At 40.8% G+C, this 26,919-nt stretch overlaps 1 protein-coding gene across 1 annotated transcript in view; it reads left to right on the top strand.

Annotated features, from left to right (window-relative positions):
* iqgap1 (IQ motif containing GTPase activating protein 1) overlaps positions 1 to 26,919 on the top strand; it is a 73,619-nt gene that overhangs the window by 9,861 nt on the left and 36,839 nt on the right. Inside the window, exons 3-6 of the mRNA XM_039794807.1 lie at positions 20,676 to 20,832; positions 21,768 to 21,845; positions 23,455 to 23,531; positions 26,446 to 26,513. Coding sequence (XP_039650741.1) covers positions 20,676 to 20,832; positions 21,768 to 21,845; positions 23,455 to 23,531; positions 26,446 to 26,513 — 380 coding nt within the window. The remainder of the gene's footprint in view (positions 1 to 20,675; positions 20,833 to 21,767; positions 21,846 to 23,454; positions 23,532 to 26,445; positions 26,514 to 26,919) is intronic.

Genomic DNA, 26,919 nt, shown 5'->3' with positions numbered 1-26,919 from the left:
GATTAATCGATTGTTTGGTTTATAAAATGGGGGAAAGTGTCCATCAGTGTTTCCCAAAAACCCAAGATGACGTGCTCAAATGTCTATTTTGTCCAAAACTCAAAGATATTTAGTTTACTGTCACAGAGGAGTGAAGAAATTAGAACAACATTCACTTTGATAAAGCTGGAATCAGAATATTTTGGTAGGGATGGACCGATTATCGGCCCTGGACGATTATCGGGCAGTTTTTTGGCAGTTTGCAGATTATCTGTATCAGCGATTTATTTGCCTGATAAAGTTAATGAATTAAAAAGTGCTCTACTTTGGCTCGGCTACAGCTCTGTGTCTGTCCCTCTGCTTCGGTTTCACTCCCCACTTGCCGTTTCCCATCACCCTGCCTGCGCTGCGTGCGGGGAAGTAAAGCTGGTTGTAAATCACTTTTCAGCGACTGACGTAGTTATTTTTTTTGGAGTATAGCTGGAAGGTTCCGATTCCACAGGTGAACCAGATTCCTCCCAGATCTGACAGCAGAGTGAAAGTGAACAGGAGCGTTTGATTAGTCTTTAGGGGAAGAGAGGAGAGAGTGTCTATGATAACAGTGGAGATAGATTTCAGGTTGATATTTAACCAATATATATCCGATATCTGTCACCTCCTTAAGCAAATATTGAAAACCTGCAGCGATATTTTTTCTTTGTCCGTTTAGCTGTACCTTGGTGTTTTTTTGTGCAAATGAATTCTTATTTTTGTAGATTGATCAGACAGGTTGCAAACAAACCCCTAGTTTTACCAGACAAATAAAAGACCACTGGTGTAAAGCTGCAAAGATCAACCTATTAATCGATAAGTCGTCAACTATTAAATTAATCGCCAACTATTTCAGTTATCGATAAATCTGTTTGAATCATTTTTTATGAAAAGTAAAAAAATCTCTGATTGCAGCTTGTTAAATGTGAATATCGTTCTAGTGTCTTCTCTCCTCTGTGACAGGAAACTGAATATTTTTTGAGTTGTGGACAAAAGACATTTGAGGACGTCATCTTGGGCTTTGGGAAACACTGATCCACTTTTTTTTTATTTTTTTTGCATTTTATGAACCATACAACTAATGGATTAATCGAGAAAATAATTGACAGATTAATCAACAATGAAAATAATTGTTATTTGCAGCCCTAAACTGATATAGTTATTGCCACGTCTGTCTGTATTTTGTACTTGCTGGTTCAACTTTCCTACAGTAGCGTTCTGTGCTGCGGAGGATTGTAACAGATATTTAGGATGTGCTCAATGTCACTTCCAGGTGCTTAGAGAACCGATTCCTACTTGGAATCGTTTCAAAAATTACGATTCCAGTGGAATGGTTTCCAAATTTAACATGCGGAAGTTTTGGTTTCCGTAGCGGCCAGGCACTTGTTGTGTTGCAGCCATGGTGCACAGTAAGCAGCGCTCTAGCGTGGCTTTATTTTACGTTGGAAAAAGCTCCATCAAACTGCAACCCACCTTTGAATCAAAATAAACCTTTCCTCTTATTTGTGAAATAAGCATGTCACCCGTTTCAACTCCACCCCTCAAAGAATCGGAATCGAGAATCGATAAGAACCGGAATTGGAATCGGAATCGTTAAAATCTAAACGATGCCCAACCCTAGGACCTACTGGTTCCAGTGATGTCACCTCCTCGCAGCAATTAACTAGTGCATGCATTAACATGGTGTCAAAACTGACTGGAAAGATTACCATAACTTTGAATATCAGACCCAAATGGCAACAAACTGTATGCCATGCACACATTTATACATTTATGGAACAATCTCATTCGTTTTAATTAAAGATGTTTGATTAATCTCTCAAGATCAATTCAATAAATAAAAATAAAAGCTTACATTTGGCTGTGAGCTGACCCTAGATTCAAACATGATTCAAGCTAAACACCTTGTTACTTACTTAGAATAGAACTGCATTGTCCACCAGAGTGGACAATTGTCTTCACAGTAGGTCAACATAACAAAAACGCAGCTTGAGAACATGTAAAAAAAAGTATAAAGTACACTGCAAATCAAATACTTACAGTAAATAATAATGTTCAATGTTCAATTTATTTATAAAGCACATATTAATACAACAGAAGTTGACCACAGTGCTGTACAAGAGATAAAATAACACAATCATCAAGACATTTAAATTCTGGACCTTGCCACTACTAAATACTACTAAAGTCCTATCACACCATTAACACAGCACTCATAAATGATCAAAAGCCAGAGTGAAAAAGTATGTTTTCAAATGTCGTTTAAACTCTATAAGAGAGGAACATTCCCTGATATAATGAGGTAAACTATTCCACAGCCTGGGAGCAACGGCCGCAAAAGTTGACTTACTCCAGTAGAGCAATAAATATCAGTAGAAAAAATAACTCTGGTCCCATTCTGAGCTGCTTTTTATAGCATATTTTATAGAACTTCAACATGAAAACATTGACCTTTTTTAGAAAGAAAATTTGAGTGTGTTTGGGTTTCCCTCCTCTGTCCTGCCCACAGCAGTGATTCTGTAGGAGTCCTGGTTTAGACAGGGCTAAACAATGCGAGGTAGTAATGAGTGCTTTAGAGGCAGAGTCGAATGGTAAACCAACAGCATTTACTCCGGCACACGTGTCAGCCTGCCTGATAAGTAGAGTCTGTCTCAGACACCAAATCAGATACCACGATATTCTTCACCAAATACATCGATGTCGATATTGCGACGATGTTGTAGGGGTTGAAAATTGGTGCCTGTGCCTACAATAACGTGTAGGGCGGCCTAAAGGCTTTATACATACATTTTTAGTGCATACAATATTAAGCGAGTAAAATAATAATTGTTGGCATGATTGTATAAATCATGTTATAATGTACATACATGTGGACACAGTGAATCCTTGGGATTCACTGTATCTGTGGATGGCTGCCTTAGTGACTACCTTAACAAATAGGCTGCTTTATATTTGCTAATAATATGTTGGATTCATGTTAAGACATTTTCAATTTTGAAAATAATAAAAAAAAAAATTGTAATTTTTTGGCCCCCCTGCAGTAACTCTGAGGCCCCCCCTAAGGGTCCCGGTCGGACCCCCCTAAAGGTCCCGGTCAGATGCCCCTAAGGACTCCCCTAAAGGTCCTGGTCAGATGCACCTAAGGACTCCCCTAAAGGTCCTGGTCAGATGCACCTAAGGACTCCCCTAAAGGTCCTGGTCAGAAGCACCTAAGGACCCCCATAAAGGTCCTGGTCAGATGCACCTAAGGACTCCCCTAAAGGTCCTGGTCAGATGCACCTAAGGACTCCCCTAAAGGTCCTGGTCAGATGCACCTAAGGACCCCCATAAAGGTCCTGGTCAGATGCACCTAAGGACTCCCCTAAAGGTCCTGGTCAGATGCACCTAAGGACCCCCATAAGGGTCCCAGTCAGACCCCCTGTTGAATATCTCTGTTCAGAAAATGACATCACTTTAATGTAATGCAGCCTTTAAAACCAGGAAAAGACAACACTTGTGTCATATTACGACATCCAAAATCTAAGACCATATCTAGCTTTATGTATCGATAACGATATAATATTGATATATTGCCCAGCCCTGGACACCTCCCTCTCGTGCTACCTCAACTACCCAAAAACTCCTCCTTGACGACATCACTGCTCATCACTGATGGTCCCGAGCTGCCTTCTGTGGCCTCCATCCTCCCTCCTTCGCTGTGGTGAGAAGAAATCCAGAGCAGTGTCTTTTTTTTTTTTTTTTTTTTTTTTTGAGAGGGCGTCTAATTAGTGTTTTGTGTAATTTCTCTAAATGACAGGGTTCACTATAACCATGACATTTCATGAAAGTTTAAGGCTTTGAGAGAAAAGTATGCACTTCTGAAAATGAATGGTCTTGAAGGTACTTGACTTCTTTAAACGAAATTATCAAAATACACCACGACTCTTATTCATCATGTGAAGGGCTCATTGCAAGGGTGGAATATGGTTTAAAAAACTAACTAACTAACTAACTAACTAAAACTAACTAACTAACTAACTAACTAACTAACTAACTAACTAACTAACTAACTAAATAAAGCGGCCCACAGAGCGGTGCTCTCTGTAGCCAGTCCGACTGTGTTTTAAATGATTTGCGGTGGGGAGGCTAGTCTTCACCTATGGTCTCTACGCACACACTGTGCTCGGAAAAAAGTTTAGAGAAAACCGGGTCCTAATAGAACCGGGTCTCTAGACCCATCCCTAGGTGTGAGTCACACTAATTTGACTATTCTAAATAAAACTGTAGTAAGATCAAGTAGATGTATCTTTCACAGAATACTTTTAGTCAAATTCTTATTTGCATGCTGATAAATAACCGGGAGCGCTCCTTTTACAGTGTCGGTTTCCTTCCAGGATTCAACCTCGAACCTGATCACTCTGTCATAATGGAGCTGTGGTGTGTTTGTGGACAACGCCTTGAACATTGAATTGAATATAACGGGCACCACTAAAAAACGAATGACAGTTACATTTTAAAGTGCAGTTTTCTGCTGATATTTTCTTTCAACTAACACAAAAAAAAAATTATCCAGGAGTAGCTTTCGTGATATGTCTGTTGGGCCAGTTGACATTGTGATAACGATAAGAAAACGATAGATTGTGCAGCCCTAGTCTGAAATAATATTCAGTAATCCACTGCATCTTTATTAGATTTTTTTTTCTGACTCTTACCTTATTTGGTTTAAAGTTAACCGAACAATACTGTTAATATGACAGGTAAAACAAAATATGAGTCATGTAGTGGTGAGTGTTGCCTAGTGACAGCAGGGTTTACCTGTGGTTTTCAGGTTTCTGACTGACAACACATTGGTGTTTTATTGACTCTGTCTGCTCTGGTTGGCTCAGGCAGTCTGTTCCAGTTAGGTCGTATTTACTTTGTGTGTGTGTGTCTGTGTGTGTCTGTGTGTGTCTGTGTGTGTTTCTGTGACAGAAAAGATGCTCCGCCTCTGACAAATATGCCCACTTTTTGAGTGAATGTTGACAAGTTTCTGTATTTCAAAACGTAAGTGACAGTGAAGAATGATCAGCATTTACCCTGAGACTGGGTGGTTACTGTTGGAACAAGTGGTTCAAATACCACAGTGGTATTTTTATTGGGTTATGTCACTGACAGTTGACAGTCAGTCTCTCCATAAAAATGTGATTATGCGATCGCATAATTCAATGCATAATCAGCCAAAGTCTGCATGTTTATGCGGGGGCCATGTTTTTTCAAATACGCCGCACTTTTGCCGCATAAATTGCAGATTTCCGCGCAAAATATGCGCGGCTTGCATGATTTCATAATCCCCGCATTTTCGTTGCAAAAAAGTCACATATATCTTTGCAGAAAGTTGAAAAATGTTGCATTTTACTTCACATTTTCCTGTTGCCATGGGAACGTTATGAAGTGACGTAATTACGCGACGTGAACATCATCGAAAAGCAGGGTGTTGGGGGGGGGGAATCACTTTTTTTTTTCTCTTTTTCATCAAACCGCAGTTTTTGCAACTTGCAGCAATTTTTGCAAGTTCCCGCAATTTCATCGCATAAAATTGCATAAATATCCCGCATATTCCATCGCATTTTTTAAGAAAACGTGCCGCATAATCAAGGATTTTTGCCCGCAACAATCACAAAAAAACTCTTTCTGGAAGGACTGGACAGTGAGGCAACATATTGTTTATCAGTGTTTTAAGCCCTCAATGTCTCATTCCAGGCAGCGCTGCCTGAAGGGCACTAGGATTAGGCAGTAGTTATGGTTATGGTTATGGTTATGGTTATGGTTAGGGTTAGGTGCCTTGAAGTCAACGGTTGCAGCGCTGCCTTGCAAGGAGACGTTGTGGGCTTAAAACCCCTTCGAACCAACATATTGCTCCTGTTTTGTTTCTATCTCAGGGTGGAAATCTTTTGGAGTTATTTTATTTCTTGGTTACATTTGTTTTTTTGTTTTTTTTTTATCCAAAATGTAGTGACGCACTTGCCTTTTTAAATCTGGTTAAATTGAATTTGCTTCTACCATGTCATTTATACAATAATCTTTATTTATAGAGCACTTTTTTGAACTCCACGTTACAAAGTGCTTCACAAAACCATGAAACGGACCAGATCATAAAAACAACAATAAAAAACAATAGACATCAAGGAAAACCCCAAGGCACTCGTCTTAAGAATAAAAAAAAAAAAAAACTTTAATTCATCTGGCATATTCTCAAAACCAACTTCAACGAGTTTCGGCGTCCAGCCTTCTTCAGGAAGAACTTCAGGAAGAAGGCTGGAAGCCGAAACTCTGAAGTTGGTTTTAAATTTATTCTATTGACAATATGCCAGATGAAATGCAGGCATTTTAAATTTCTTTTCATAAGACGAGTGCCTTGGGATTTTACTTGACGTTTATTGAATTTATTCTTGCCCCCTACCAAAGAGCCACCGTCTTTTGTTCACTAACCCTAGTTAGAGAGAAGAAGCTCTCCAGTTCTTCCGTTCTTCAATAAATAAAAACTATTTGGTGTAACACCCTGTACAGTGTAGGTAAGAAAAGAAAAACGCAACTTCCAAAGAACAAAAGACAGTTCAAGGTAGATTCAAGCTCAAATAAAATTGGGAATGGCTCTCCGATGAAAGTATTTTTTTAAGAAGGGACTTAAAGGAGATCACTGACTCAGCTGACCTGATATCCTTAAGCGGATCGTTCCAGAGCCTCAGGTAGGGTTGGGAACCGAAACCCCCTTTCTCTGTAGTCTGCCGTTAGCTAGCTACCGTAAATGTAGGCTACTTTTAAAATGCCATATTTTCCCCTCTGGGCTCACCAAAACGGACGTAAAAGCATATTAACCATTCTCTGCACGTGATCTTATTATATATTTAAGTACTTTAAAACATTAATATATTATTACATTTTAGTAATTTTCAGTTTAAAAAAAAAAACCCATAAAAGAGCCTTTCTTTGACATTTTTCAGTTTTTAAAGAATCGGTTTAGGAATCGTTTTAAAAGTACCGGTTTGGCATCTGAATCGTAAAAATCCAAACTGTACCCAACCCTAGGCTCAGGGCCCTGACTGCAAACACATGTTGTGTGTGTTGGAGACTCATAGCTAAATACTGTTATGCGACCTTAACATGCTGTTTAACAGTAATACAAGTGGATCAACTCGTCAACTGCGGCAGTTTCTGCCTGTTCTGTCAGCTGCAGACCAACGTTTCAACACGCCATGTCAACACTTAACTTCACTACTTTTTTCAAGGTGACTTTAAGGTCGAGATTATCTTGTCTTTCACAGAGCGAGATAATTCTTCACAGTAAACCGAAAGATGATCTGTTTTTATCTGTAATCCATCATGCCGAGTCGAGTGTCGTCACACTCTTCCACCCACGATAATAAAATATCTCCTGAGAAATAATCGTTACTTTACTAACTTTACTATCACATTCATGTCCGTTTTTTGTCGTTGATTGCTTGCCAGCAGAAGAGTGTTGTAAAATGTTGCGAAATATATACATTTAAGAAAATGATTACTCCCTTTTTATGCCTTGCACAATGACAGGGTGGTGTAAAGGAGACACCGACTGTAGCAAAAAGGCTTAGAACTCTAAATTAGGGCTGCAACTAACGATTATTTCCATTGTAGACTAATAGGTTGATTACTACTTTCTTAATAGTCGATTGGCTTTCTGGTGGATTAAATGTCAGGAAATGGTGAAAAATCTGTGGTTTTCAAAGCCCAAGAAGAGGTCCTCTAATATCTTGTTTTGTCCACAACTCAAATATATTCAGTTTACTGTCACAGAGGAGAGAAGACACTAGAAAATCTAAAGTTTAATCTAAACCGATTAATCGATTATCAAAATAGTTGGCGCTGAATTTAATAGTTGACAACTAATCGAATAAAATAAAATCTTTGCAGCTACTACTCTCATCATTTTAAAAATAAAAGATTGTTAAAGTTGGATCAGAGCTGTTTTTATGGTGTGAGTGAGTTTCAAACTCTGTGTTCTTGATGTCACCCTTCACTGCAAGGCCAGCCCAGTTCCTCCTAAAGCCATTTGCCTGTAATTTCCTGTTTTCGAACGGTTTCGAAGCACTCTTGTGTATGGCCGCCGCTGCTGCAATGACTATTATGTAATGTCAGGGCCCCGGCATTGTGTTGATATGAGGAGAACAATGACACAAGAGCGATATGTTCAAACCTTTTCATAGTGATAGCATCTGTCCTCAGGCGACTGAGCCGGATGACGTGGGAGTTTTGACTGGTTGGTGGCACTGGATGAACCGTCAGGGTTATCACAAAGCCATTTGGTGACCATAAGGGGCGGGACAAAGTATTGATACGGCAATATATCGTTGTCCTTCTTCGTGCAATACAATAATCGATATGCTGGAGCCAAATTATTATTATTATAATTCATTAAATAGGGCCCTCTGAATGGATTGACCTGCTCCTCGAGGTGGCGCTCAACCCGTGAACGAGGGGAACTTGAAGATATCTTAACTAGCCGAAGAGGAAGAGGTTTTCATTGGGATGGCGGACAGCAGTTTGAGGAAAATAACCGATGTCCCAGCCATGTTGAAGTCCAAATAATAGTTCTGTAAATTTAATTTACAGACTGAAAAACTTGTGCTGCAGAATTGTGCTTTTTTTCTAACAGTTTGGACTTGCGGTGAGTAAAGAGAAAACTTGCACTTAAACTTTTCACAGCATTTTGTATTCATAGTTAGACCAGTACCGTGCCGTATCATTATAGGATTGTCTAGCAACATATTATGGCAGAATTGCCGTATCGTGATATCATCGGTATCATATTGTGAGGTGCCCTGTGATTCCCACCCCTAGTGACCGTGGATGTCTGAACTAAATGACATTTCATCCACTTTGTAAAGAGGTTTCTGGGCCAACGGACTGATGCAGTTGTCCCCAGAGCCACAATGTTAGCACAGCTATAAAGTAGACTAAATGTCTGATTTTTGTCCACACCGACAGACCACAACACAGCCATAAATACTAAGAGGTTCACAAACCTAGGAAAACCAAAAAAAATGGACAGAGCTTAGCTTTGAATGTGCCAGTTTGACGTCTACTTCTACACTGCTGGAGGGTGTATTTCGGTTGCTGTGTAAATGTTACCTGCCAAGGCCTCCCAGAAGAACACAGGCCTGAGTCACAAAGTCCACAGTTAAGAATGTGGGAATGAAAAGGGAATGAAAGAAAGAGAGGGATCAGTGCTCCATAAAAGCCCTGCGGGAACTGTCCCGGGTCCCGCCCCTCCTCCACAGCCTCTCACCTGGCCTGCCGTCTGTGTGTGTGTGTGTGTGTGTGTGTGTGTGTGAAACCTGAGACTGCGTCGAGCTGCTGACACACCAAGGAGACGGTCGGGCGCCCTAGTTTTCAAGCACCGTCACTACTCCTCGTCAGTGAGAGGAATCCGCCTGATTCAGCTTATACCTACCATACACTACAAGACTTTTTGAACAGACTTTGAAAAGACTAAAGTCTGACACAATCCCACATCTAAAGACAATCCTCTCTAAAGACTGTCATAATATGTAGAGACTGGGGATCTTGCAGGGTCACACATTGCACGACTAGAACTAGATTTGTTTTGAAAGATTTAACCAAGCTAGCTAGCTACCGCTAGCGTTAGCTGGTAGCTTAAAGGCCGGGACACACAGGGGCCGAAAATCGGCCGTTGGACAGTCTGGCGAGGTCGGTGACTCGAGTCTGTTCGGTGTGTCCCGTGCCGTCGTCAGTCTGGGGGGCTGTCGGCGTTCATTTTGGCCGACCTGACATGTTCGGTCGGACACAGGGCAGTCGGGACTCACCCGTAAATGGCGAGCGGAATAAGCGTGACTAGAGTCTCTCAAAATCTGACGAAAATCTTTTAAACTTCCCTTTGTTGATCTGAAATGAGGACAGATTCAGCAACTGCACGGCCTATTCCTCGCTTAAAATGTTTTCAGAAACATGTTTCAGTGAACTATTTTAGTACAATATGAGATCGTATTCTGAACGAGCCGCCATGACAGTCTGGCTTTGAATTTCCGGAGAAAACAAACCCATGTGATGCGTTCGTCCAATCAGCTGCCGGTTTTCATTTTTTGGGCAACAATACAGAGTAGCACCGCCTGCTGCTATGGAGAAGTATTACGTTTCTGAAGTCTGTGTCGCCTCAGTGTGTCCCGAGGCAGTTTTTTGGACCTCGGGGACCCGACTGATCATCTCGACTGGCTTTTCTGCCGAGGGTCGGCCGTCTGGTTGGTGTGTACCGCCTATTAGAGAAAGTCTGCCGATTTTCTCTTCTGCCGTACATGCAGATAAATAGCGGCAGTACCCCGAGGTCTGCGTTTAAGCGTTGGTAAATCTCCCGTTGGATGACGCGCCTCAGATGGGTTGAAAATCATGGGGGAGCTTCTGAGGGAGGGGGTAATTGTTTGGCAGTTGAGTTCAAATATCAAGAGTCTTTACAGCATCGCTTACTGCACCTTTTTAAGAGGTCCCAAAAAATTTATTTGCAAAAATGAATGACTTTCCTTCAGTCATCCAATCCATAATCAGCTAATTGTTTAAGCTGTAACATACATTCATTCTTACTGTCCTAGGAAATGTTAGTATAACAGAATAATTAGTTAGACTCACTGTAAGAGGCTGTAAATGAACCAGATTTGTAGTTTTTTTTTCCCCAAACGTACATGAAGAGGTCAGCGTCACGGCCTGCGAATAGTGTTACGGTGTACAGGCCGGGCCTGGTTGATTAGTTCCCCCACTTTAACACACTAAGCACTGATTTCACACAGTGACTCAGCGTGCACGGTGACTCAGCGTGCACGGTGTCGGTCCAGCTGCTGTCGGGTTGTTTGAGTGTGAGCGCTGAGAGGACGAGGTCAGTTGGTGCACAGATTCCAGCGTTGCAGCAAAGCATGTAATGGACAACTTGGCTCTCGCTCATCTTTTGTGTGTGTGTGTGTGTGTGTGTGTGTGTGTGTTGCCTCTTGTCATTTTTCTCCTTTTTTTTTTTCTTCCATCCCTTCCTTTGTGCTTTGTCCTTGTGAAACCGCTCCGTGTTCATGGTTCACACCTTTTAGACTATGGTTTGTACGAGGGCTGCAGGATATGAGGAAAATATGCGATAACTTTGTTGAATACCGCGATAACGATATTACTTGCAATAAATAAAGAGATATTAAAGTGTACTCAGATCTGCATCTCAGCTGCCTTCAGTATTCTGCTAAAATACAAGAAATTGTTTGTTGAATTTAAAACAAATGAAAGGAAATCAGTTTCAACATTCTTTTATTGAACAAATTGAACGTTGAATTGAACATAAAAGGCAGCACTAAAAAAAAAAAAAGATTGAGTTACATTTTTAAAGTGCAATGTTCTGCTGATATTTTCTTTCAACTAACACAAAAAAATCCCTAAATGTGTTTCCAATATGCCGCAGCCTTTTGCGATTTTTATGTGTTTATTGCAGTAGTTATTATATATTTAAAAAAACATATGTATTGCGCAGCCCTACATGTAGTTTATACTGAGGTTGGATGTCCCTCTGGATTGTAGGAGAGAATGTGCACAGACTTTAATTAGAATCCAGTTTATCATCACAATGGAGAAGGTGGGAAAATGGAAAGCAGGACATGGGGGGGGGTGTGTATGTGTAATAATGGTATGTGTACCTTGACATTGTGATAAGGCTCACCACACATGATTTTGCCTTTCCAGCTATTCTGTAAATACACAGCACTGCCTTCTTTTTAATAATGCCATGCAAGGACGGCACAGAACAGGATTCCCTAAACTGAGCGTATTGTTTGGCCTTGCAATGCCTGTTTTATGTGTTATGTTGAGAATGTTTGCATGTACACATGGGGCTTCCTGGCCTTAGCTGAAGGCTTCAGTGGTGGGTGTGGCTCATGCGTTGGCTAATCCTTGGTTAAAGGTTAAGGTCACAACAACTTACAGTTCACCATGTAACACTGATTTCTGTGAAATATATCCACGTGTGGATGAGACCAACTTTGTAGCCTTGGTTAACACTGAGCTAACAAGCCGATTATTTTTCATTACAGTTGAAAAAGTAGATTTCGTCTTTTGTTAACTCTCAAAGAAGTGGAAAATAGTTATCACAACTTCCCAAAGCTTATCTAGTTCCAGTTACTCTTATCTTTTGCTGCAGCAAGGTTTTTTTTATTGTGAAACGGCAACGAGAAGTGTTGAGTTTATGACCGTAATATCAACATCTACCACAGCAGCACTTTGTCTCAGTCATGGTAAACATTTTAGTGGTAATCGTTAATTAGAGCTTTTATGTTTCTTTGTGTCCTCATTTACCCAATAACCTAAATTGTTTGTTTTTTTCTTGTTACAGTCCAGCAGGATGAGGCATAGCCTGCAACATTCTTGTTTTTAGTGCCACAAAATAATAACTGGAAAATATAGGAAGAGTGTTAATGTCACGCTGCAGAATTAAAAAATACAACTGTGTGTTTGTGACACTTGTATCCGGTTTCTGGGATGTCTGATGGTAAATTCTGTCTCTAAATAAATTTCGTGACTGAGGGGAGTCTCGGTGTGTAGTTCCACGTATGTTGAGGCCAATTATGCACTTCATGTAACTATTATTAGCATTTCCATGAGCATACTATACTATTTAACGATGTAGGACTTGCTCCATGTTGACATTTAGTCATGTAAATGCTGTTGAAAACTTTCCGTTTCTAAATTATGAGTCAGTGAAACCTATTAGGCCGCTCCCTGAGACGGACAGAAGAACAAATAGCTCTTAGCGTTACAATAACCAGGCTTGTGGTCTGTTAGTATAAGCAGTTATTAAACATTAACTGCGGCGGAAGCACTGCGCCTGTGGCTCAGACGGAAACCTGGGAAAAAGGAAGAATGTAACTGAAGTCCAAAGTGTCTTCGCCTCCATAGACCAGGGAGCTTCAACTGAAAGAGAGACGGAGCAGGGACCCCTCACTACATACTGTATATTGTATAAAATGAAGTTGCATGTTAAACTGGGCCTACAATGACGTGTAGGGCTGCCTTACGCCTTTATACATACCTTTTTAGTGCATAGAATACTAAGCTATTAAAATAGTAATTGTTGGAATGTCTTATAAATCATGTTTTAATGTTAAACATACATGTGGCACAGTCAATCCTTAGGATTAACAGGAATTTAAGTAAATAAACAGTCATTTTAGCATTGTCTAATACGCTTCATTCAAAGTCGACAGAAACAAAATAAAACTATGAAAAGCTGCTTTGGGTCATCTTTCCACTTTTCCAACCATCACAACTCTAGTTTTGGTTGAAATAATAACAGTTGACAGATTTCCATGTGAATAGAGATGGCCCGATACCATTTTTGGCTTCCCGATACCGATTCTGATACCTGTACTGGCCGATAGCGAGTACCGCTCCGATACCAGTGTTTCATATATTTTATTATGTGTTAACAACTGTATACTACTATCCCTGTATGGATGGGATATTATTTGTATCTTTGTTGTCGGTCTGGCTCAGGTTAAACCTTTTGCGAAACGTGTGCAAAAAAACAATGAACGGCATAGAACTTTCTTTTATTCTCCAGTTTGACAGTCAGTTATAACGGAAACAGAACATAAACTACTTCAACTTAGATTTTCTTTAGGGCTTTATTACGTGGTATCGGATGCATAAACTCCAGTACTTACCGATACCAGCGTTTTAGGCAGTATCGGAACATCTCTACATTTGAACATATGCATGCTAAAATTATTGCTTTTTAAATGGAGTCTGGTGGGTTTAGCGCTAGCGACTTCAGAGCTGTTCCTGGTTAAACAGAAAGGTCTCAAAGAGGTTTTAAAGGTCTATCTCTGTAGGGATCCTTTCCATAATGTTGTCAGACACACACAGCGAGCAATTTTGTGAAGGTAAATACAAGCTGGACAATTGCTAAATTAACTTACGTTGTAGCTTGTTTCTCCGCTGCCGATCTCGCCTAATACTGGACCGATGTCAAAGATTGTTGTTCCCATCAGTCACTTAGACACAAAAACCTAGGAAAATAGAGAGCCAGGTTGAAAAAAACACGGTAGTTACCCTTCAAGACATTTCAGTTTTTGATATCAATAATTTGGTGGCCCACATGCAGTAACTCTGAGGATCCCCTAGGGGTCCGGACCCCCTGTTGAAGATTTCTGCCATGGACTAAACTTTAATAACGGACCCCCAACAGCCAGTCGGAGGTTTTAGGATTCACAGTGTGCGGTTAGAACAGAGGATGCAGTGTCTTCCTGGAGAGACAGTGGTCAGTAACAGAGCTCTTCCTATGAGACTGACCTCTGAACGCGCCGCAGACTTCAGCTTCCTGCCGCCTCACAGGAGGGATGAGATAAAGATTTGTGCGGTTTCCACGTTTTCCTGTATACTCGTGCTGCTGTGTGATATCTGTTATTAAAACAAATTGTTACTGATCCAGAGACGGAAGTTAACGGAGGCTAAATACCTGGCCTGTTAGTTTAGTCTGCGGACAGTGCTTTTTTCCCCAACCTTTTTGTGAAGTTTTTCAGTAAAAACAATAGGCAATTATACATCATATTTTTTGACCATTATTATTACCATATCTGGCACTAAAGCAGATCATAAATAAACACTCAAAGGACCAACTACAACCATTAGATCTGAGAAAAGTAATGGTTACACTTTACTTGAAGGTGACGGGGGACACTGTCATGAACGTGTCCTAAACATTATAAACAAGTCACACTTTTATGACATAACACTTCTTTTAGTAAGTGTCATTCATTTTTTTGTCATGACAAGTTAGGGTTATTGTTAGGGTTAGGGTTCATGTGTCACGACAGTGTCATGTCACTCTTATGTAGATACCTTCAAGTAAAGTGTTACCAAAGTAATTTAGTAAGTTTCGATACACTGACTTAACATTCATTCGGCTTAAGTGGTGCAGACTACTGACACAAAATGTGCTATTATTTTCCAGATTGTGATCATATTATATTCCACACCGTTTTGTTTAATTTTGGTTTCATACAGTATAATTGACCAAAAGCCTTCTGAAATCGTCCATTTCTGAACAACAGGCCACTATTTCATACAGACATTTATTGATTTCTGACCAGATTTAAAATAATATAAAAAAAATAATAAAATTCCCTTATTCTTCTTTCACAGAGTGGGGTAAATGCTCCATTGTTGCAATTTAGGAACGTTCACACATTTTTCAAAGACATAAACTAACAATTTTTTAAATTTTTTTTATTGTGTTACATATTTGTAGCAGTTCATTAACAAGTTACACCAGATATGAATGAACTGTGATGGCTAAACAGTTACCCTTTTTATTGGCTTCATTAACTCTAACATTAAAGCTATAGTGCTTAGTTTCTGTCTCCCCCATGAGGAATTCTAAGTAATGACGTTAACACTGTTGGTGCGTCCACATGATGCAAGCCTTCCGTGATCGCGCTTCACCCCCCCCACCCCTCCTCCACACAGTTGCTAGTAGCCAAGGAGGACACGGAGGATTAAAAAAACATGATGGACTCTTCAGAAGAGGTCATTATCTTCACTCGAGTCGAGTTTCTGCGAGCGAAAGTCGCCAGACGACACCAATTTATAAACGCAGCCACGCTGAGAAATCCAGAGAGAGTTGTGAGGAGCTGATAGTCTTCGTTAGTCTTTGTAGCAACTCCAATTTGGCAACGGCTTGCATGTAACGGACGTTCATTATTATAAAAGCGTTACGCACTAAAGCTTTAACTGCTCTTGATAATGACTCTGGAATCGGTTTCGGGGCATTTTCTCATATTTGTGGTTATATTTGTGATTGTAGACATGCCTTTTGATAATAACAATAATCACAGCATGACATATTTTGGCTGCCCGCCGCAGCAGGATTCCATTTGTCGACATTCATGAATCCCTTTCATAGCTGCTGTTCTTACTGGTGAAGTGGAGGGGTGTGTCTGTGTTTGTGCTCGCCTGGAAAGGGTGTGTGTAGCCCTGATAAAAGAGCCATTAGTTAGCAGTCTTTATGGAGCCTTTCACTGCTCCAGCGGGGAGTGACAGAAGGGGGTTGTTCCCGGCTGGCAGGCCCAGGCCTTGCGCCGTGGGTTCGGCCACCTCTGCCTCAATAGCAGGCCTGTGTTGAGACCCCATGTCAGGACTTTCTGGGAGGGAAGTTGTTTCAGCTGCTTGTTAGCTGGCCTGTGCTCTGCAGTGTGTGGGTGTGAGTGAGTGCACTTTTATGTGTTTGTTTGAGGGCCGTGTGTGTGTGTGTGTGTGTGTTTTTTTTTTTTTTTTTTTTTTTTTTTGTGTGTGTGTGTGTGTGTGTGTGTGTGTGTGTGTGTGTGTGTGTGTGTGTTGGGGGGGGGGGATGGTGTGGGAGGGGTGTTGTCTGTAGGAGGAAATGAATCTTTTTAATCACATTCAGGATAAAGTTAACCTTGTTGCTGCATGACAAAGACCTTAGTTACAGACGAGTGGGAGTGTTTGCATTTTGAAAAGGCCGGGTTTGACCTCACTCTGTGAAATTCCTCACAGCCGATGATAAACTCAAGGTTTTTATAATAGGAGCTGATATTTGAAATTCTTAAGAAAGCGGGGCGGACACCATTGGGCCGTTACTTGGGAGGAAACGATGCGTAATCTGTAATAAAAGAAGATGTATTACTTTGAGGTAGGGAAGGCAACTGCAGTTGTTGCCAGTTGTACATTTAACAGTTGGTTCAAATAGAGAAGATCAGGGCCACATACATTAAAATTAATTTCAGATATTTTCTCTGTAATAAAATAAAGTAGAGCTGCAAAGATTATTCGATTACTTGGCAACTATTCACTATTTTCATAATCGATTAATCGGTTTGAGACATTTTTTTCATGAAATAAAAAATCTATGTGAATATTTTCTGGTTTCTTCACTCCACTGTGACAGTTAACTGAATATTTTTGAGTTGTGGACAAAACAAGACATTTAAAGACATAATCTTTGGCTTTGGAAAACACTGATCGACTTTTTCACCATTTTATAGACCAAACCACTAATCGAGAAAATAATCAACACATTAATCGACAATGAAAATAATCGTTGCAGCCCTAAAATAAAGAACAAATAAAGTTGTAGATGAAGATGTCGATTTTCTGCACTTCTCAGTTAGTAGTACGTAAAGTTGGTTGCGGAGGCAACTCTTTTGCAGTGACCCCCCCCCCGACCCAGCTGTCCAAGTCTGTGTTGTTCAGTGTAATTGGATTTAACGGGGCCTTGAGATGACCCCGTGTATTAAAGGAAAAGCACCCTTGAAATTCAGTGGAAGCACACACGTTTCAACAATCTGATGCCTGTAAAATAAATGTCAAGTTTGTTCCATACTGGGGAAAAATCCGTGCATGAGATCCATTTTCACACCCACAGTAGCCCAAAAATAAACCAGGATGCAGCTGGATTGGCTTTGACTAAGGAGGGGAGTGTGGGGGGGGGGAATCGGACACAAAATGTTCACAAACAAAGTTGTCGAACAGTGTAGCTACAGTATGTTTATACGCTCGGCAAGTTTGTGCCCCCTTTATCTGTTAAAATCTTTCTTGGAAGTTGGTTACTGCAGTGGAAATAAGTGACGCAGATTGAATTAAATTGGGTTCACTGAAGTAGAAAAATTACAACTTCTAAGTTACAACTTTTAAATGAACTCTAAATAGATAGATATCTAAGGAGATACCAGTTTTAGTTTTAGGAGAAAACTTGGACTGGGGTCTCCGTATGTTACTGGGCAGCAATGACATGAGATGGTGGAATCCAGTCCACCAGGCCCGTCCCAGTATGGGAGCTCAGCATGTCTCCTATGTGGCTCCGAGCTGACACGGGCACACAGCAGGAATGTGACTCCTCGATATGACCTAAAAGAAATGAAATGTCACACATGAGGAATGCTGGGAACTCTGTGTTCAGGAGGAGAGGTTACCACAGGCCAGGTTGGGTGTGCGTTGTCTTGGAGCTGCAGAGCTGTCAGCCCTCAGCCAGACTAGTTCTGCATCGGTGAGAAATTCATGAGATGCCACTGTGTTTTATGGAGAAAAAAAACAGGAGGGACGGTGTAGGAGTTGTTATGTATGTTTGCAATCCAAACTTTTAAGAGATGCGTCAGTGTTTCCCCCCCATAGGAATTGCAAGCCTGGTGGCCCACCGGGCCTAAGTTCCCCCCCGCTAGGCCTAAGCATCTAAGAATATTTCATCTCAGGCATCTCAAGACCTGGTTCAACTTTCATCAGTCTAAACTACACTTTGTGAGTCTTACCTGTAGCATGCATCATACTGTATATTTAAAAGCTCATGTTTAATGTTTAACATACTAGCATTGATCTCAGCGTACAGCGGAGGCTTACAGGAATTTGGGCATTACGTTTAAAGATATCCTGTCATGAACTGAAGTGTTGGACAAATGGAAATTTAAACCTGTGGGTGAAGCTGGATGAAAAGTCAGTGTATCACAAAAGTAATTAGGATTCAAGTGATAAAGACAGTTGCTTGGTAGAGACTTCACATAAGTTTTCCCCCCACTTTTTGCACATCTCGTTAACGTTTGACCAACAAGATGCATGAACTCATTAACAGGCAATCAGTTGACTTAATTAAGGGAAGTGCTTCTTCAATAGGATATTGTTAATCTAAGCACGCATCACTTTGAATGAATATAAAGTAGGGCTGAACGATAAATCGTTTTCAAATCGAAATTGCAATTTGAAAGAATGCGATTAGCTAATCGGGAAGACAATCAAATGTGAAATATGTAGTTGAAAGTTTGGTGTAACATTTGGTTTAACATTATTTATTTCTCTTTTCATTATTATATTGACTGTTTTTTCTTAAGATAAATGCTGGAATAATATTGCATATCACAGATTGTTCATAGAAATTTCTTATTTTCAATTACTTTTTCATTTATTTTTTATTACTTTATTTAACATAATCGTAGAAGGTGCAATATGTAGCTAAAAAAAATAAAAAATCGTGAATCATATTCGCAACATCTGGCTGGTAAAATCGCAATTAGTTTTTTTCCCCAAAAAACGTTCAGCCATGATATAAAAACATTATTTTTTTTAGGTAACTTGAGCACACCTCAACATACGGACTCTTTTTGCTCGTCATGTAACTGAAATTATACCACAATTCAAAACAGTATTTTCATTTTCAGTTTCATACAGCGGTCATACAGCCACTGCTGTTTCTATTTGACTACACTTCCGTGAGTCTTTGTGCAGTATCTTTCATCAATTACTATTAAGGCAACTCGATTATGGAAAAAAATCCTGATCACAATTATTTAACACAATTACTCATTGACTTTTTGAAAGATGTTGCATTTATTGAACTTCAACAACGGTGAAACAGTTAAACAAGTCAGCAGTGAAAACACCTTGAACTGTGAAATTTCCCTTTATACTTCTCCCATTTGGAACTTTTTTTTCATTCAGAACAAGACAAAATAATTAGTTTACTTGCAAAACGTAATGTGCAAAATAATCGTTTTTTTCTCAATTAATTTGTTTTTGTGATCGTTAGGAGCCAAAATCTAAATTGCGATCAAAGTTCGATTAATTGCACAGCCCTCGTTAACTATCAACTATAAGAGGACATTTTTATTGAAAATTGCTTTCTATTTCAAGTGCCAAGAAGACACACTTGTTTAAATAAAACCCCCTTTTGAAGTGCTTCTTGATTGCCGTGTGGCTTTTGATAAAAAAACGAAATGGTAGAAGTCTCAACAACAGTAATTATCCCGGTAGGGAGGCTAAGCTGTTTATTTAAAGGACAAATCCGGTGCAAAATGAACCTAGGGGTTAATAACACATGATTACCGAGTCGACCGTTCTCTGGGATATGTTTTCAGGCTAATCTAATGTGACCAGTTTTAGCGCAAACTGCTAATTAGCTTATAACGCTAGTCGTCGGGGCAGGGGGTAAAGTAAAAAGAAATTGCTATTTCTATACCACTAACAAGGCTCAAAATAGCACCACACTTCCACAGTAGCATAATGAGGGTCCCTACATGTAAACTGAAGCATTGAGAACTTTCTAAGTGTACAGAAAGTTTATTAAAAAGATAGTTTAGAAAGACAGTCCTGTTCATGTATACAGGCGGGCGCCATCTTGGGAAAACAGTCATGACCAGTCGAACGACAAACGCCGTTCTTGAACTACGTTACTGGTTACCGGTTGCACACCGTTCGTCGTTGTAGTAGCTGTTTAACTGCAAATAGGTGACTGTGAGCCGGCTGCAGGCACCGCCAGATGACGGTCCTTTCAGGGGCCGTGGTAGTGGAGTTTAGCCAGAAAAAGCGAGCGTCATGCGGCGATGACAGTTAAGTTTAGGCACCAAAACGACTAGTTAGGTTCAAGAAAAAGATTGTGGTTTGGATTAAGGCGTTCCCGAGGAACAAATCCTGGGTGAAAGTATTTTGTTTTCGCCGCGAAGTGAACTCTCTGGCTTGAAAGCGCTGTGTTTTCCCTTAAATATTGAAGTGCATATTTAAGTGTTTGACATGCCTTGCCGAGTGCCACTACTGTATATCCATGGAATTGCAGTTGGGGATTTAATTCTTGCATGTTTTGTTGTGCATGATCAAAAAACACCCCTCCCCCTCTGCTTTTTTCCCACCTCTCATCACAGATGGATGGAGGCCTGTCTGGACGAGGAGTTGCCTCCCACCACGGAGCTGGAGGAGGGGCTGAGGAACGGCGTCTATCTGGCCAAACTGGGCAACTTCTTCGCCCCAAAAACCGTTTCCCTCAAGAAGATCTACGACCGCGAGCAGACGCGTTACAAGGTGAAAGCATATATGATGTATTTATCCATCAGAGAAAGATAAATGTCAGCCACTGAGGATGGCAGTCAGAGGTATGAACGATATAATTGCATGCATTTCTACGGCCAAGTAATGTGCTTTAAAAAGAACTTGTTAAGGAGATTAAACTGGAAAGATTTCAAATCATGTTAAAAACATCACCTGCTTGGAGTCTGACATAGTTAAGTCTAATCTTCCAGGGCAGCAAGTCCTAAAGTAAAAGACCAAATCTGATGGTTATGCTGTTGAAAAGCTCCTCCTCTTGAAACCATCGATGAGTATTAAAGTTTCACACCGACCTGCAATCCTTTTGATATTTCCATTAGCAGGTCAAACACTGTCACGGCAGGTTCTCTAAAATGCAAAAGAATCGAGATAAAATCACAATAAATACAACAAGAATCACCCATATAAAAAAAAACATACACGATGGATCAAAAGGTAACCATGAATAAAATGGAGCATGTTGGCCTTTTTAAATAGATTGTTCAAAATTGGAACAGCATGCCCCTCTGTGCTGCTAGTCATACTATCTTCTTGCCTGGGGATGCTACCAGAGCTTGTCATTTTTATAGCTTTTGTAAATCATACCAAAGTGTTTTGAACTTAGCTTTGGAACCACGTTGCTGTCGTTTGACCAAAAAACTGGATTCATGTGTGTAAAGAAGAACATGTTACTCTCCATCATTTTCATCATCTAACTGTGAGATATTTGAGGTCATGCAAACCTCCGTTGAGTCTTTACCGACATGATATTGTTTGTAAGTCCATTTTGTATTTCGCTGCTTTGGGTTGTAACCCGGCTGAAGCTGTTGCTGTTGGATGAATGGGCCTTCAGTTCGTAGCTCTTGTTGCCAGTGTGAATGAGGTTGGGATCTGAGTTTCTTGTGTCCTGAAGTTTGGTTTCTCTCTTACAGGCGACGGGTCTCCATTTCAGACACACAGACAACGTCATCCAGTGGCTCAACGCCATGGCCGAGAAGGGCCTGCCAAAGGTCAGCATTGCTCGCATCCGTCCAATACTATCGCACACGTGCAAATGTACCTACAGTTGAGTGGTTGATTAACTTTATTTTATTGAACCCCAGGCTTTAGCAAAGGGTTTCTCCCGGACCAGTCAGTAAACCCTTCAATTAAGATTCTGTGTAAAAAGGTTTTTTGTATTTAATTCCAGCCACTAAATTTATGTAGTCCAGATGTCCCTGCCTGGAAGGACTTTATCAGTTTAGCATTATTTAGGTCATTGACTGCAGTTCATACAGTTTCTGTAACACTGAATATCATTCAAAGAATACCGTTGATTTCTGGCCTTCAAGGCATCAGTTGGTGCCAGTTAATTTCAGCGCCGTGTGAAAATCAACTTGTAGAAAGTTGAATATTGCTCGAGATGCAGTAAATGGTTGTCACGTCGTAATGTAGCTGTGATTAAGACATGTTTTGGAGACTCTGGTTGCGTCCAAAATTCCATACTGACAAGCTATTTAGTAAACTGCAACAGTATGTGAGATTTTCAGTATGTCCGAAACCTTACTATGAAATCTGCAGTACGTGAATTGCATTCTGTTTCCTGTGAAAGCCAATGGCAGGCTTATACCCACACAGTCTACATCCAGTTAGTCTAAAGGACAAATCCGGCGCAAAATGAACCTAGGGGTTAATAACACGTGTACCGAGTCGACCGTTCTCTGGGATATGTTTTCAGGCTAATCGAATGTGACCAGTTTGAGCGCAAACCGCTAATTAGCTTATAGCGCTAGTCGTCGGGGAACGGGTAAAGTAAAAAGATACCGCTATTTTTACACCACTAACAAGGCTCAAAATAGCACCACACTTCCATGGTAGCATAATGAGGGTCCCTACATGCAAACCGAAGCATTGAGAACTTTGTAAGTGTACAGACAGTTTATTAAAAAGATAGTTTATAAAGACAGTAGCGTTCGCGTATACAGGCAGGCGCCATCTTGGGAAAACAGTCATGACCAGTCGAACGACGAACGCCGTGCTTGAGCTACGTTACTGGTTGCACGGCGTTCGTGGTTCAAGTGGTCATGACTGATTTCCCAAGATGATTTCGCCCGTATATGTGAACGCTATTGTCTTTATAATCTATCTTTTACTTACTTATACTGTGGTGAAATGAACTCACTGGAGAAGAGAAATGTCAGTAGATTTGTAAACTGAGTTTTGTAGTTAGTCAGTTGAAATGATCCTTTAAATGACTGCTCGGCCTAAAAGAAATAAACAGTTGCCTGTTGTATTCAAAGTGCTTTTCTGAGAAGTTTCCACTCGGTCAACTCTGTGGAAACTCTTTAATATTTGTCATTATGTTGGCAAGAACAGAAAATTGAGAAACGGCCCAGAATATCACCGATTGGCAGCTTCAACAGAAAATACAAGTAGCTGCCTTCAAAACTTCTATTTCAGTTGCGTCACAAAGACGATGCCAGAGCGTGTGAATGCACGTCTACGTTGTGTAATCCCCTCATCAGAGCCGCTAGCCTGAATCACTCCTGCACACATGCTGCGACACGCTGGCATGCTTTTATGGACTGTGCTGAAAGTGCCGCTCTGATCGACTCCTATTGTCCCTGTCCTGTGTTTCAGATCTTCTACCCTGAAACTACAGACATCTATGACAGAAAGAACATGCCACGCTGCATCTACTGTATACACGCACTCAGGTACTCTCTCAGTTTGTGTCTCACTTTCTTTGTCTATGGGGGCTTTGCAGCATGACGTTTCAGTGGTGAAGGGCTGAAGTCTAACACAATTGGATCAGGAAACCGCAAAGAAACACACCTTTTCGAGGTCAACAAACTGATATTGTTCTGTAGAAATTGTGTGTTTTTCATTTATTGGATTGCAGGTGCTCAAACAATTCAGGCTTCCTCGACAAGCTGTGTGTTCCCTGTGGTCTGATCATGTTTCAAGCCTGTGACATTTTTACGAGGTGAACAGGGCCGTTTCTCAGCCAAAAGGCATTCAGTGGTACAAGCTGTGGAGCAGTTTGTTTTAATAGAGCATTCCACCAAAGGTAAAGAGGATGCAGGGGAGTCAGGAAGCAGAGGCCAACGCAGCAGAGGCACGGTGTTGGTGTATGAGTGCACGCTCCAGGTTCTATGACTGGCCCAAACACAGCAGTGTTGTAGTCAAGACCACCTGACCTGAGCAAGTCATCAGCAAGACCAGAGTGTAGCGAGACAGAGTCAAGACCAAGACTTTGAGGGGGTTGAGACAGAGTCAAGACCAAGACTTTGAGGGGGTTGAGACAGAGTCAAGACCAAGACTTTGAGGGGGTTGAGACCAAGTCAAGACCAAGACTTTGAGGGGGTTGAGACCGAGTCAAGACCAAGACTTTGAGGGGGTTGAGACGAGTCAAGACCAAGACTTTGAGGGGGTTGAGACCGAGTCAAGACCAAGACTTTGAGGGGTTGAGACGAGTCAAGACCAAGACTTTGAGGGGGTTGAGACGAGTCAAGACCAAGACTTTGAGGGGGTGAGACCGAGTCAAGACCAAGACTTTGAGGGGTTGAGACCGAGTCAAGACCAAGACTTTGAGGGGTTGAGACCGAGTCAAGACCAAGACTTTGAGGGGTTAAGACCAAGTGAAGACCAGACCAGTGCGAGTCCCACACTGCATGCCACGATAACATGTGGAAAATGCTAACCAACCACACTCCTCAAAATGGTCTAAAAGATCCACATTGCCATTAAAACAAAAAACCACCACCCACAGAAAACAAATTTAAGATCCTTCTTAATTCACCTCTTTTATTGCCAGAAGTGTATCATGAGAAATGCCTTGATCAAATAATCAAAAGGCAGTTGTGGTAAGTATTCTTTATCTGAGACCGAGACAAGACCGAGTTAAAAATGCGGCCAATTCCGAGACTAGACCTTCTAAAAGTGGTCTTAAAACAGATCTCAAGTACTACAGCACTGACACAGTTGGTCCAACTGCTGTTGATATTGATGCTCAAATTTGACAGGATCACGTTTTATCTCTAAAAAATTGAAATCTACTGCAGAACTACAACAAGTAGTTTGTCTTGGACGGCTGTGTAGCAGCATAGAGCACGGATGACTTGATGACAGTGTATCGAGAACAACACCGGTCACATGATTTCTATTATTCAGGTCGAGACATGATGTTCCGATATCAAGAGCCAGACTAAAGCTTTCAATTCCATTCAGTTTATTTATGAGGGGGGACAGCGCAAACCAATAAATCACATTTTACATGAGTTATGAATGCCAGGATTAGCTGTAGCGTCTGTAGTCCCCTGGCCTTGATGTTAAAGACTTTTTAAAATGCAAAGAAACCAAAAAGAAAGGCAACACGAGCAGAGCCGAACTTGGCGCAAGACACAGCAAAGAAGCAAAAATGATTCCTCCTTTTTCTTCTTGTCCTCCTCTGCCCTCCTTCTTCTTGTCCTTTTTCTTCTTTATCCTCTTCTTCTTCTCTTCCTTCATCTTCCTATTCTTTTTCTTCTCCCTCTCCTTTTTCTTCATCCTTCTTCTCTTCCTTCTTCTTCATCATCTTCCTATTCTTTTACTTCTCCCTCTCCTTCTTCTTTTCCTCCTGCTTCTTATTCCTCTTCTTTTTCTCCTCCTTCTCCCTCTCCTTCTTGTCCTGCTTCTTCTTCTTCTTCCACTTCCACTTCCTCCTCTTCTACTTCTTTTTCTCTTCCTTGTCCCTACTCTTCTTCTTCCTCTTCTACTTCTTTTTCTCTTCCTTGTCTCTGCTCGTCTTCTTCCTCTTCCTCCTCTTCTACTTTTTTCTCCTCCTTCTTCCTAATACTCTTCTTCTTCCTCCTCTTCTACTTCTTTTTCTTCCTTTTCTCCTCCTCCTTCGTCTTCATCATCTTCTTCAATCTGAAGTTAACTTTGCTATCTGTTGTCCATATCAATAAACACAGCAACATTGAGTTGTACATTTTTACTCCCCAACTTATTGAAACAATTGAAACAGTTGTACATTTTATTTACAAATTGTATATATTTTAAATATTGCTCGTGTAGTATTCAATTATTTAATGTATTTGTTTCCTATTATTTAATGTATACTCTGTATGTGAGCTGTGTGTCTGATATTTTGCTGCTGCAACACTGTTATTTAATCTCTCTAAAAAAATCTATCTAATCTATCTAACATTGTACTGTGTCTGTTATGTTAGAAAATATATATTTTTTCCTTTTTTTTTTTTTATATCTCCACGTCCCTATGTAGCAGTAAGTGAACAAACAAGTTACAACAAAAGAATCCTCTGCATATGGTTGAATCACATTGATTTCACAGCTTCTCAAAGTGACACGAGTGGCAGAGGTGGGGTGTTGAAACATCTGTTTCCTTGCCCTAAAACGACAGGGCTGCGTTCTGGTATTTTCTGTGTCCGACCTGTCTGTCTTTGAACCCCCCTTACTCCCCCTTGGTTTACTGTGGCAGTTAGGTTGTACTGAAGTTGTGAGCAAGCATGAAATGGCTTTCCGTGTACTTAGTTCTGTATTGTTCCTGTTCTTGTGTGACATTTCACCTCTGCTAATGTGTACTCTGTCATGTTTCTTTATTTATTATGTCCCTGTCCTCTTGTACAGCCTGTACCTGTTTAAGCTCGGCCTGGCCCCGCAGATCCAGGATCTGTATGGAAAAGTAGATTTCACTGGTAAGCCTGAACACGAGTCTGTTCGTCTGTTTTCCTCATTCTGTCCCTGTTTACCCAATTATGACATCTTAAATCCAGAGTGTTACAAATGTCGGCATCTTGCCAAAGTGAACGTAACGTTTAAAATGTGTTGAAGTTCTCTGCACCCTGAAGGCAGCACTGAGGCTGCAGCTACACTAGTAATGTACATTTTTGTTTTGAAGTGGCGGTTTTGAGACAAAAACGATCCCTGTCCACACGAGAGTTCGAGCTCCAGTAGCAGAACTGATCTTTGTCCATATTAACACATCTGACACACACATATCACATGACCATTCACATATTCACACACGCTGGGCATGCACATGCCGGGGTAAACCGGAAGCGGATTGTCTGACGTTACTCTGCGGTTGAAAGTCAAGGATGC

The sequence above is a fragment of the Perca fluviatilis genome, chromosome 3, assembly GCF_010015445.1.
Source record: "Perca fluviatilis chromosome 3, GENO_Pfluv_1.0, whole genome shotgun sequence".
In the NCBI taxonomy this organism is placed as follows: Eukaryota; Metazoa; Chordata; class Actinopteri; order Perciformes; family Percidae; genus Perca; species Perca fluviatilis.
This window is presented reverse-complemented; position numbering and strand designations above follow the sequence as displayed.